The 14,478-nt window shown below is 39.7% G+C and overlaps 1 protein-coding gene across 3 annotated transcripts in view; it reads left to right on the forward strand.

The window, feature by feature from the left end:
• Positions 1 to 14,478, forward strand: part of sec24a (SEC24 homolog A, COPII coat complex component) — a 35,172-nt gene that overhangs the window by 1,584 nt on the left and 19,110 nt on the right. For all 3 annotated transcript variants that reach the window (XM_085470809.1, XM_085470810.1, XM_085470811.1), the window contains exon 2: positions 1,702 to 2,325. In XM_085470809.1, the coding sequence (XP_085326935.1) occupies positions 1,702 to 2,325 (624 nt within the window). The remainder of the gene's footprint in view (positions 1 to 1,701; positions 2,326 to 14,478) is intronic.

A 14,478-nucleotide genomic window follows, 5' to 3' on the forward strand; every position in this document is an offset into this window, starting at 1 on the left:
AGAAATGTCATATTATAATGCTAAGCTTCGTGTATAAAGACTAAAGGCAGTTATAAGGAAACTGTCCATTACAAGCCCCTGCATATGCTCATAGGTGAGGGTGTGGTTTTTGTGTGTGTGTGTGTTTTGTTGTTGTTGGGTTTTTTTCTTGACTGATTTATATTTTATTCGGTATCATTATCATATACCCAGTTTTTGTTAAAGCCAGAAGTTGCAGTGGACTAGACTCAAAAGGCTTTCCTGACTGCCTTACTAGTATTCAAGTTAAAGCTGACAGTCTGCGCTGTCTCTGTATCTTTGGTTCATTTTCTTGTCTTGAGTATTAGTATTTCTGGCAGCACAGGGTTGAACTTCTGAAGACAATTTAGTAATAATTTCATTACAGCACTTACCCATGGGCATTCTCCCATTTAAACTGAAATTATTAGTTTTGTGTTTGGAGTTAAACAGCGCCAGTACATTAACAGCCTCACTATTTGAACTTGCTGTCATAAAGTGGTCTTTAGAGCTGCTTTCATTATCTTAATCATTGTAATGCATATTTACACCCTCAAGTCTAGATTCACATGGGTTGTATTTTCCTACTCTGTAAGTGAAGTTTTTCTTGTTTTACCATTAGATGCTTTTTGTTTTTTTTACTGGAGTGAAAGGTCTGATATCACACTCGGCACTTTATGATTTCTGATTTTCTTAGAATTTCCCTGCTCTTAGAAAGGGCATAGATTACTGGATTATGTTCCGTCATCTATCTTTGCATGTTGAGAAAAGTTTTCTAATCCCTTTTCACTCTGCTGACTTAGCTCTGCTGTCAGTTATAAAGTAAAGGAATAAATGCATAGTAGTGAAACTGCTTGCATTACATAATCGTTTAGGCCACAAATGGCATCACATTGATGCTGCAAATTAAAGTGTGCTGATTAGATCATTCTTGGTAGTTTTTGTCCTGCTTTCCTTCCTTCTTCCTTATAACTATTTAGAATTTGACAACTGTTTCCTGTTCATAACAAGATCTTACATCGCCTATTGTTATTAATGTTTGACACTCTTGAAACTGAGATGTTTGTGTTACATTTTTAGCCTAGTATCTGCACAGTAAACACAGCATTTTAATGGTGCACAGGTGTCAGCTTTTATCACTGCTGTGTTCAGTAAGTAAGCCTGAAACCCACTGTCACTGAGGGAAAATCACAACAAATTAAATCCAAGTAAAGAGATTACTCCTCTGGGCTGTCGGCTCATTGGTCATTTGATGCATCCGTGTAGTTTTCACTGCCAGCACTGTGCCATCTGTTTTTCATATAAAAACATTTAAAGCAAGTGGATTTCCTTAATTAAAATGCACTTGAATCACAAAAAATAGCCCCTAGCTTGAAATCTATAACATTGCTGGTTACATCTCTCTGTAACGCTAAAGGCTTTACTGCTTTTGAACCGAAGGCTAAATTTCAGATATAACTCTTATCCTACATGACAATACTGTTATTTAAAGAGCTGCAGCCATTGTGAAATGTTGGCGAGTAGTCAGGCAGATCTTTTCCCCTAAACAAAGGGATTGAAATAAGAGTTTTTATAAAAAAATAAAATTGACATAAAATTAACCAGAGAATTAAATGATTTTCATGTCTGATTTTAATTACTCAAAGAGGAAACTGTGAGAAAAATGTATTAACATGTCTGTATTTATCCTCCTCTGGTCTCCAGGTCCATCACAGAATCCTGTTGCCCTCCAGCAGCTACCAGGGGTTAGTTATGGGATGACTAATCAACCACCATACAATCCAGTGCAGGCCAAAGCTCCTGCACCCCCTGGCCCTGGACTTTACCCAGCTGGGCTATACCAGCCTATTCCCCCAGTTAGCTCATATCAGCCAGGCCCACCACCCACCTCCTACCCATCTTCTGCAGGCCAGCCACTGTTGCCCAGGCCTCCAATGGGAGGTCATCCATCACATACCCCTCCTCAGTCTGCCAGCCCCAGTCCTGGTCCTAGGATGCCAATGCCTCCTGCACAGGCAACACCACCTCCTCCTTCTGTGTCTTCTAGTAGCTACTACCCCAACCCTCAGCAGCCCATGACTCCAGCATGGCAGTACAACACACCTACACCACCACTGGGGCCAGCAACCTCCATTAGTGCGCCTCCAATGGGCCCTGTGGCAAATCATGTGAATCCAGCTGCAACCTTAGCAGGGCCATCACTGCCATCATCAGCATCTTACAGCTCAGCAGCACCACTACCACCACCTCCCAACATGTCTTACAGCACTACCCAACCCCCGGGCCCAGGAATGCCTCCCACCTCTCTGCACGGCTATACACAGCCAGGTAAGTACATCAAGGCATATAACAAAGAGATACTCAGTGTTTCCCCACACATAGACTTTACGTGGCTGGGAAACCTGGACAAACTGACAAAGACATAATTTTTTCTTGCAAATTATTTCACAGTGTTGTTTTCATCCAAAACAACATTAAGATTAATATATAAATTGACAATCCCATCAGTCTTATTTCGAATGTTCAGGTGCTATTGACCTATAGTCCTTTGCGTCCAGTTTTTCCATGTTTTCCTACAAGTGAGTTGGTTAACTTGCTCTTGTCTCTTGTGCCTTTTATACTTGAGCCGTCTTGAGCCTCTTGCCCTATAGTCCTTGCTCTGGTGTGGAAATCTGCTGGTAGAGTGCCACTCTAACCAGCTGCCACAAGTGGAAAGCTAAACTCATGAGGATAAAGAGCATAACAAGGCCTTTCTCCACCTATAGCTGGAGTCTGTCCTTACGATGGAACTAATTGTTACTGTTATTTCATGTAACCAAATACATATGGTATTATTTGTTATGTTATTGGAAAGGGCATATACAGTGGTGTGAAAAAGTGTTTGCACTCTTCCTGATTTCCTGTTCTTTTGTATGTTTGTCACACTTTCATGTAAAGGTAACACAAGTAAACATAAAATGCACTTATTAAATGAAGGTGTTTGTTATTAAAAAGAGTAAAAAAAAAAAAAAAAAAAGTTAAAGCGATTACCCCCCTAAACCTAATAACTGGTTGGGCCACCCTTAGTAGCAAAAACTGCAATCAAGTGTTTGCAATAACTGGCAGTTAGTCCTTTAAAGTGCTGTGAAATAATTTTGGCCGCTTGTTCTTACAGAATTGTTGTAATTCGGGGCGATCGTGGCTCAAGAGTTTGGAGTTCGCCTTGTAATCAGAAGGTTGCCGGTTCGAGCCCCGGCTTGGACAGTGTTACGGATTCAAATATTGGGGATGGATACAAGAGGAAAAACCACAATAACAACACTGGTCCGGCCGGGTTGAGTCAAACGATGATTTTAATGATCACACGCGTGGGAGATGGACACCGTACGCAGACAGCATCAGATCTCAAAATGGTGGAGCATTGATCAAACTCTTATAGCCTCTAGTGGCCCCCACCTAGTCATAAAAGCCTAAACATTCACATGCTTTCTCTCACACGGCGCCTAAGCTACGACCTTGGCTCCCTGTTTAACTGCTCCTGCTGAGATGGGGCAGAAAACTCCAGTATGTTCTGTTCTCTTCTAATCAGACAAATAAGGCGATGACTTTCTGCGAACAGTATTTCTTATAACTCAGCAGTATAATGCATCAGTTATCACCTTCTTCTAATTCAGGAGAATAATTCAAACTAAAACTACGTAATAATTCACAATCTTTAATTAGGTGTCTAACATGGCATAAAATAATATTATAATCTCACACTCCCCCTGTTGAGCTCTTTAGAATAAAGAGCTCACCTACACCCTGTAATCCAGTGTGGCCGGGTTCATTTCTTCTTCCCCCTGAGGCCCTTTGTCCCCCTGTTGGGCGAACCATATGTGAGATGACCTCTGTGTTTGCGCAGTTCAGATGCAAGAAAAACTATTATTACAACAGTAGCAGGTACAGATGACACTCCCCAGTTCTTCCACAGCTTTATTTTGGTGCTACCTTATACCCTTCAGACGTACTCAGACTAGAACCTCTGTCCGAGGAGCTTTTAGCCTTTATTTTATTGCTGCAGCCACCAGTGTCTTCCAGTTGGGTGATCCTCTGCTCTTCTTTCTTCAACCTCAGGGGTTAGACAACCCTTCAGTCGTTGCACAGATCAGGGGATTATTCTGCCCCGATTTCAAACAACGATCTGTGTATCCTCGGGTCCTGTGTGTCCTGTGTATCCCCCAGAAAAAGGAACAGGAACGTGTCCCCCTTTTGCCCAAGAGCCTCTCGAACCTCGTTGGTCTGGTGTTCCTGGATTTCCGCCAACCCCTTCATGGTTAACCCTTTACAGCCGATCGGAGTGGGCACGCTCTGTTTTGCGTAACTATTTTTAAATCCCGGTAGCACTGCAACCACGTAAGCTAGCGCAAAAATTTTTTTTGCATATGAAACCGGAGGAGTTGTACTTACATCTTATGCCATCAGCACATAAAGCTTTGCAAAAACTGAATAAAAAGCGCTTGCAGGAACAAAAACATAATATTCCAGAAACACGCTTTACCGATCCAATCAGCTGGTCATAACACTTCCTACGTTGGAATAGACGTCAGCGCGAACTTTTGCATTTCCGCCATTACATGCCCGAAACCGGAAGTGACGTCATTTTCGCGGAAATGTAGTCTTTTTTACTATCAGGGCCTCAGGGCCTATACTCGTCTTTTTAAAAGTTATCTTTGACTTTATGACTTTCTGTGTCGTTTCTGGGATGCTTAGGACTCATATTGCACTGCTGGAAATAGTTTATTTTGATGCATATGCTGCTTTTTTGCAAATTTGCAGTATAATATTTATTTTCGTTTTTCCTGCAGTGTATAAAAATTGGTGTATTTCAAAAATAAAACTATGAAGACACTCAAAATAAATTTCCTGTGGTGGGAAACTATTTTGTGCAACTTTTTTGTATTTACAGTTTTGAGGGATAAGCCTCTTAAATTTCTCTAACTACAAATATATGTTAAAAAAGCAAAAACGATTTTCAATTTTTTTGCAGTTTATTGCACTTTTTTGCAATTTATGTAATTACTATGCACTTAATGAATACATATTATTAAAATCTGGGCTATAATGGTTGTATTGATGTATAGCAACTTGAAATGCTCCCAAAAATGGCTCCACAGCATGTAAAAATATGATATAAGCTCTGGCGGACTTGGTTCTATGGTAGGTCTTAAAGGGTTAATGCTGTTAGCCCTCTGCACTCAAGGCATTTCCTACACTTTATCAGTCTGGACCATCACGCCGAACGAAGCTTATGACCTTCAAAAGACCGAGTGCCAACTCATTATAAGCACATTTGCAAGGTGTGTCTGAAAATTATTAAAACCACTCATTTTAACAAAAGACATCAAAAACAAATTAGCCATTTTTAATCCTAACATTTGCCCCCCCAAAAATCATGTGTTTGCTTCCGCCTACTGTCCCATGGTTTCCTCTCCAGTGTGGTACTCAGCTTCTCATGAACACAAGCATTTTATCATCTAAACGCTATTCAGTTCATTTCAATGATTAACGCTTAAACATAGAAATAATGATTTATGCTTCTCACTGGATCTCTAAAAAAGTCCGGAAACCTCTTGGGTCACTATTAGCTTAAGCTTTACCATACCTAAGTTATTAAAACACAAATGAAGTCATAAAGATGTTCATATAACCCTTGTTTGATGTTAAAACTCAACTTCCCCCCTTCTTTGACACGTTCCCATGTGTCAAATCAACGGAGCTAGAAAATTAAAAGAAAAGGTTAGTGACCTCATATCTTAGAAAGTATGAGACCTTCTCCTATCCAGTGTCGTTGCTCTAGTCCTGTCAGCCTGTGCCAGGGAATGAAACCAATTTAATTGTCATGTTAGATCTGTTCAACTCCTGGCTCCGCCCAGAGCCTGCGTCTGCAGAATTTCCAAGAAACAAAACCTGCATTAATATGAACTTCACTGGAATATGAACTTGTTGACTACTTTTGACACAGCAAAGGAACATTCTCTCCTTCTCGAGGACAGGCACTGACTCCCACTTATCTCCTGGAGCCAACTGTCCCTTATGGAGACACAATATTGCAGCTACAAGGTTTCGCAGATTGTTAAGTTGATCTGTGTGTAATGCTCTGAATCAGGTATGTAATATTAAATGAATGTCGTTTAATTAACTGCCACTACTTAAAACTTAGCAAAAGATATAACTGAATAAAAGATCGCCAAGAAAAACATGATATCAGTGTTATGTAAGCGCGTGAGGCCTTCTATGCTCGAAGTCACTCCAGTCCATAGATCAGCCAAACATCACGTTGACTGTAGCTTTTAACCCTTATTAACTTGAGCACAACTCTATAATGAGCAACAAACTGCAATATGTATAAAAATGATCATGGTTACACCTGCAATGAAAGATCATATGATTATCCTGACACCTGTAAATAGAAGATTAACCTGAGGTTATAACAATCACTGGAACACAAATGTTAGTATAATGTCAAAAGCTTCAATAAATGATCAATGCAATGTTTGTTATATGATTCTGATGTAACAATAATGCTGATGCTAAAATAACAGTAAAACACCCCCTTTTATCCCGTTAATAAACTTGACACATAAACGTTTATGAATGCCTCTTTTAAATTTTATTTCCCCCTGCTTTTCCCTCACTGACCACAGCAGGGGAATCTTTGTCTTGATTCATGCTATGAATCCAGCTAACCTGATTCATCACTGAGCCCCACCGTGACTGGCATCTGACAGGGTGGCGCTGCATACTCTTCCTTTAATGTCTCTATGTTCAATCTGTTAATTAGAGTGCTTAAACATGAAGTAGACTGCGTCCACAACAAGTCAATACAGCTGTAAATGTGGCCAATTATCAATCAATAACAAAAAAATAGCTTTTATTTTATGCATGCTTTTAGTCAACCACTCACCCAGAGGATCTTCAATCGCAGGAAATTCCTTCTCCTCATTTAATGAGTCTGTCCTCCTTCCATGCCCTGGTAACTGGTCCATCCAGAGCCATATGATCTTGAAATATACATACAACAAGCCAAACCACACCTTGGTCACACCAACCCTTTTCCGCCCTGAAGATGTTCAACGCCATCTTAGTCTGGACTGTCAAAGGTGACTTTAACGCTGACTGTTCCGACAATCCATTTGATAACATTTCCTGGTCAGATTTGCCAATCTCTGCACCAGGGTTTTAATAGCTTTGCAATTTTCATTAGTTTTTATTTTTATTTAGCTTCGACTTCAGATTTTCAATTTTATATCAGTTGTAATTAGTTTTTACCAATTGTTTGCTAGTTTAGTCTAGTTTTTGTTTTCTGAAAATCCTTAGTTTCAGTTTAGTTTTGATTAGTGTCAGTTATAGTTTTAGTTGTGTCTGCAATAATTAAGTGTAACAAAATCCCAGTTTCATCATATCAGTCATGCTCTTGTGCTTATCCTTGGGTATTGAGACCATTAACTCTTGCAGCACCGGGTGTTCGTAATTTTGGTTCAAATGAATTGATAAACTTTTTGAAGGCAATTGACTCACACAGTCATGTAGATATCCCAGTCCTGTTGTCTCGGGATGCATCATGCCGCCTTGTCTGGGGTTAGCTTCTGTTTTCTGGGGATGACGGTTGAGTGTGCTCCCGTACCTTCTCAAGGTAAGCTAGGTTAGCTTTCTGGTGTGAACTTTTCAAGTGCACTTTAAGGTTTGTGGGATTTTTTCCCTTTAGAAATGTCCCTTATTTGCCCCTCAATTTGTCTCTTTCCACTACAAGACACTTGCTTTATCCAAAACACAGTCGTATTCAAAGTAATCCCAAATTGGACTCTGACGCTTTCTCCCGACTTTTCCTGACATGATTCTGCGCGTGGACGGAGCAGCAACACAGACGACTCGACTAACGTACTTGCCACCTGCTGGCATAATGAGACAGCAAGAAAAAATCTGGAAGCTAAACTTCATTTTCACCCTTGACTATTGTAGGACACGCACACATCAATGAAACTAAACACATTTTGCTATAAATTCAGTTAATTTTAGTTAGTTTTGTGAACACTCATTACAGTTTTAGTTAGTTTTCCTTTTTTTGTTTTTATTTTATTTCCGTTAACGAAAATGTTTTTTCACTTCTAGTTTTCGTTATTTCATTTGTTTTCGTTAATAATAATAGCCTTGCTCTGCACACTGGAATAAACAGAATCAACATGATCAACATTTTACTGCGTGTTATTTCACCATCTTATCGATTCAAATGCTCCATCCTTATGTGGTTTGCGACATTATGTTTATCCACTCTGTCTCTAAATGTTTGAAGAATTTTCTAGTTTGGGGTCAAATTTTGAGAATTTGACCATAAGTGAAAGTTATGGTGTTATCACCCCCCTTCGGGGCTTACCTTTCCCAGTTTAGATGATATTCCTCCCTATTCTTTGCAAGTACCCCCTGTTGGTGGCGAGAAACTGTTGGTGTGGTCAAGTGGGTGCTGTAAAAACAAATGCTCAGGACAGAACAGTTATCAGCCATGTACTTCATACAAAATTAGCATATATTTGATTTCATATTGATCCTCTGAGTGTAATGGTACATTTTAATTTGAATTTATCAAAGCTAAACACAATAATTTTTCTTTATTTTGCTCTTGTTCTTGTGCAGCACCACCTCTCAGCACATGCCCCTACTTTTAAATTGCTGACTATTTCAAGAGAGCACCCAAAAGATGGGGACCAGTGTTTATTATTACATATCTCCATTTTGAATGTGACAGTGACCAACTGACTATCCCTCAAAGAGTACAAGGCCTAGGCGTCCCCGGCCTTGGCAAGCGTTACCTCTGAGCACTGCGTTTCTTAGCGGTCCAACCGCCGTTCTATAATAATTTATAATACTTTGAAACAACAGTCAATACCCCAAAACAAGTGTATGACTGACCCAGGTCCAACCTGTCTGACCAATGGGACTCTAACCCACAAAATGACCAATTCCCTATCAAACTAAATTCACTCAGCAGTCCAACTGCTTTAACTTCAATCAGCAGTCCAACTGCTTTAAATACTCAGTACTGTCACTTTCAACGTTTCATTATCATTACTTCAGCTTCAGTTCTCATGAGATTTTTTTCATCAAAATCAAAACAGGCCTTCTACCAGTAATTTCAGTGAGTAGACTTTAATTTTATCATGTCCAATTTGGCACACTTTGGAAATAGATTCAACAGGTAGTGCCTTACCTTTGTATAAGCCGGCTTATACAAAAGCCGGCTTATGCCCACTCACGTCAGACCACTGGCTTGTGCCTGTCCGTTCGACAACCTCGGACCGTCCAAACCTCCAACTTCCACCCCAATACCACAGGACGAGCCCCCAAACTGTTACGGATTCAAATATTGGGGATGGATACAAGAGGAAAAACCACAATAACAACACTGGTCCGGCCGGGTTGAGTCAAACGATGATTTTAATGATCACATGCGTGGGAGATGGACACCGTACGCAGACAGCATCAGATCTCAAAATGGTGGAGCATTGATCAAACTCTTATAGCCTCTAGTGGCCCCCACCTAATCATAAAAGCCTAAACATTCACATTCTTTCTCTCACACAGCGCCTAAGCTACGACCTTGGCTCCCTGTTTATCTGCTCCTGCTGAGATGGGGCAGAAAACTCCAGTATATTCTGTTCTCTTCTAATCAGACAAATAAGGCGATGACTTTCTGCGAGCAGTATTTCTTATAACTCAGCAGTATAATGCATCATATAACAATATCATTCATTCACAATAAATCAGCGGTCTAATGTAATGCAAATCAGTTTAACAAATGCAATAGTTATCACCTTCTTCTAATTCAGGAGAATAATGCAAACTAAAACTACATAATAATTCACAATCTTTAATTAGGGGTCTAACATGGCATAAAATAATATTATAATCCCACAACAGTCTCGGTTGTTGTGTCCTTGGGCAAGACACTTCACCCGTTACGTACTGGTGGTGGTCAGAGGGCCCGGCGCCAGTGTCCGGCAGCCTCGCCTCTGTCAGTGCGCCTCTGTGAATAACTGGTTGTGTAAAGCGCTTTGGGGTCCTTAGGGACTAGAAAAGCGCTATACAAATACAGGCCATTTACCATAATTCAGCCACATTGGAGGGTTTTCAAGCGTGAACCATCTTTTTAAGGTCATGTCACATAGAGGTGGGAATCACCATACATCCCACGATACGATATTATCACAATACTTGACGCACGATATGATATTATTGCGATTTTTAAAAAAAAATATTTTGCAATATTCAGATTCTGTACATAAAGTTAAACTTTATCAATATTCATTTTATCTAATATCAAAGTCTCGCACTCAGTCTTTCTCTCATTTCAGTCAGTTTTATTGTTGACAAACTGAACGGTTTGTATTACAGTCTAGTCCAACTTAACTGAATGCAACCATCTGGTACAATTATAGCTATTCTGAACTAAGCAATTTATGAAAACTATGCAGCCCCTTCAGCAACTGAAGAATTTGAAAGTAAATTAAAACAAAATATAAATTTACATTAAATAAAAAAGTTTCAAACTTAATTAAAATAAAACATATCTTAAATTAAAATAAGTAAACTGTCATGTTTATTGCTGCCAAAAAAAAGTTAAACACATTTGGACAGTGAAGGAATGTCAGGATTCTTGCTCAGAAAAAGGATCAACATGCTCTGAGCAAAAAAACCTTTTTTGTAACAAAATATCGATTTTTGCTGTCCCTGTATCGATACATTATTAGCAAACAAAATATCACGATACTACACAGTATCTATTTTTTCCCCCACCCCTAATGTCACAGCATCTCAGTCAGATTTAGGTCAGGACTTTGACTAGGCCACTCTAAAGTCTTCATTTTGTTTTTCTTAAGTCATTCAGAAGTGGACTTGCTGGTGTGTTTTGGATCATTATTCTGCTGCAGAACCTGAGTGCACTTTAGTTTGAGATCACGAACAGATGGCTGGACATTCTCCTTCAGGATGCTTTAGTAGACAGCAGAAATCATGGTTCCATATACCACAGCAAGTCTTCCAGGTTCTGAGGCAGTAAAACAGCCCCAGACCATCCCACTACCACCACCATATTTTACCAGTGGTATGACAATTTTTGCCCAGTCTCTTCATTATTGTTGAATCATGATCTCTGGCCTCAACAGAGACACATGAAGCCTGTGATTCTTTAATGTTCTTCTGGGTTCTTTTGTGACCTCCTAGATGTGTTCTCTATGCTTTCTTGGATAATTTTGGTAGGCCGGCTGCTCCTGTGAAGCTTCACCAATCTTCCAAGTTTTCTCCATTTGTATATACCGTAATGGCTTCAATAGAGTCCCAAAGCCTTAGAAATGGCTTTGTAAACCTTTTCAGATTGGTAACTGTCAGTGACTTTTTCTCAGGTTCAGACCTTGGCATGATGTGTTGTTTTTGAGGTCTTTTAGCCTGCTTCACTTTGTCAGACAGGTTCTATTTAAGTGATTTCTTGTTTCAACAGGTCTGTCAGTAATCAGGCCTGAGTTTAGTGAAACTGAATTCAGCTTTCCAAAAAATGTGTTTAGTTATGGAACGCCAGGACTGCCATAATGAATTAATTAAATACACCATTAAATAATTAATTAAATGTGGCAATAATTAATTAAAATTGGAATTAATTAATTAAATAAATAGTTATGACACATGTAATTAATTAATTATTGACACATGTAATTAATTATTTATGTATTTCACATTTTAATTAATTATTGACACATTTAATTAATTATTGACACATTTAATTAATTATTTAATGATATATTTATTTATTTCATTTTGGCAGTCCTGGCGCCTGGCTCTCGTCATGAAATAATTTTATCTGTCAGCCTCACCCATCAAACTCAGGGGGCGGGGTTAACGCTGCCCATGCAGCTTCTCTAACATTTGATTGGTTGCCGTGCAAAGTAAGTCAAAACAGGTCGATCCTAGATAATCGATTGCTTGTGCAGACTTGGGGCAGCCAGTTATCCCAGAATGCAGATCAAATCACAGGCAGCAATGGTGGTGGTGTAGTTTTTCTGTCACCAGCTACACTTTTAACAGTGTTTTAGCCGCGAATGTCGCGACGTATGTCTGGTCAGGTTGTCAACATAGAACATGTTTGCAAAAGTGCTCAGATGTTTTCAGAGATTTCACTAGCTCTGCTAACAGTTAGCATGCAGAGTGCACCGAGGGGGTTACGTTAACCGGTTTGTTTACATATTCCACTCTCCGTGTTCCACATGTTGCATTCGCAGATTCTCATTTTCACCGAACGATCGTCTCTTTCCGCCTGGTCTTGTGTCTCTGTGCTTCTGTAACATAAAGAACGAGCTGACATTTTTCTCACGAAACCAGCGATCAGCTCAACAGACCCTCAGTTTACCTGCATGCATCCTCCTCCTCATCTGTCAGCTGTTTAACACCTGCTGCTAATTCAAGAAACACGCCTAGTTACCTGGTGATAGTCACAGTTTAACTGGGCAGCCGGTGCTCGATATAACGCAATGTCAGCGCATTTTTCTGCACAAGATAAGTAAATATAGTGTTTTCCCCGAGCGCAGAGCTGCTGGAGCTTGTTTCCTTACAGAGCACTTTATAGGCGAGCCAGCTTTATCAGCGGCTGATGTCCAATCACCGGCACACAGCTTTGAAACCTCAGCTGAGTTTTAGCTCTCAGTGGTTAAACGCTGGACTTCATTCACTCAGGTTCTGTCTGTCGGGTCACGTTTACTTCACTGTTTTATTTACAACTGAGCAAATCGGTTTGGCTGAGGTTAAAGTTACGTTTCATAACTGCATAGTTTCACAGACGTTTAATGGTTCACTGGCACATGTGTTAGACTGAACTATCATCTAAATATCATCTGTTTTTTAATAGTTATTCAACTGTATTCTAAGCACCAGCTGTCTGTTAGAATGTGATTTTTTTTCTCTCTCTCTGTTGGCAGAGGTATAAAAATGCGCAGGAAAATCTGACGTGCATGGCGAACTTCACCGACGATATTTAGGGAGGAATAAACACACATCAAACATAAATGAACCATTTGTCTGTCTCCATAATTGAGAGCATTTTCTCTTCTTATCTCAACACTCTCACTCTCTCTCTCTCTCTCTTTTTTTTTTGCTTTTTCGGTCATGTTATGTTTACCTGTCAAAGGCTTGTTACAAACTATGAAACACATGGTGCAGACTTCTGGATGTTAGAAGAAAACTAATACTGCTCATGAATGAGACTAAAGGCAGGAAGGTGTCCTTTAAGACTAAACATGTTAATAGGACCTCCCTATTTATATCATAGTTTATGATATAGCACGTGTATTTCAGTAATAGCCTGCTGAGGCCACTATACGTTTGTTTATATCTAATCTTCCTTTTCAAACATTTAAACAGCAGCGAGTCTGCAGCTGAGGGAATACAAATTCAAATTGTCGGAACAGGTTTGCTCGTTTCTTGGATTCATTTGGTGATTTATTAAATGTATAACTGTTATTCTAATCTGCTGCTGAGTCTCTTACACTTTTCTTTATGCTGTATATTTTCACGTCTCTGGAATAGTTGGCAGTTAGATAGTCAGCTGGGAAACTTTGTGTTAACTCGTGGAGCTGAGGATATCGTGGATATGCTGACCTCGCTGCATGGTGTACAGAGCGAGGTCAGCATGATTAATATTCACAATAAAAATATTAGCCGAACATCATGAAGTCTGTATGTGTTTCATAGTGTCGAACAACCTTTGTACAGTTAAAGCCAGCAGTTACTACATGACGGAAACACCAACGTTATCTCTTTTATGCGTTTATACACAGGTCACGCTGATTACTGAACAAAAACCCAAAGATCAGATGTTAAACAGATTTATTTGCTCTCTCTCCTCCTTAAACATGTTTTTAATGTTAGTTATAATTCAGAATTGGCGACTGAAACACGTAGGACACATAAGAACATCAGGAAATAAAACACCGATAAATATAACCTCAGTAAAAGAAGTCAGCGGGGGTTACTACAGCTGTGTACCGGGGCCTGCACTTTGTCGGTGGGATTGCTTGCGAGGCGAGCGGGTCTATCCCACGCTTTGCCGTGAGACTGGGCAGACATCTCCGAAATCATCGAAACACTTTTGCAAAGAGGCTGTATCTTGACAAACCGACCAGACACATGAAGATTAAACCACTACATTCTCGGCTAAAAAAATATTAAAACGGTATTTGGTAACACACAAACAGGGTTTTTCAAAGCTCAGTTCTGTTAGCTTCCACATGCCGGTTGTTGTGCGCTAGAAACAATGGCCACCAGGCCAAAGCAATGGTTTTGACTCGATCAGCGTTAACCCCGCCCCCTGAGTTTGATGGGTGAGGCTGACAGATAAAATTATTTCATGATGAGAGCCAGGCGTCAGGACTGCCAAAATGAAATAAATAAATATATCATTAAATAATTAATTAAATGTGTCAA

The sequence above is a fragment of the Copadichromis virginalis genome, linkage group LG10 (genome assembly GCF_057382275.1).
Source record: "Copadichromis virginalis isolate Kocher_CV1m ecotype Utaka linkage group LG10, C_Virginalis_male_GT1.1, whole genome shotgun sequence".
In the NCBI taxonomy this organism is placed as follows: Eukaryota; Metazoa; Chordata; class Actinopteri; order Cichliformes; family Cichlidae; genus Copadichromis; species Copadichromis virginalis.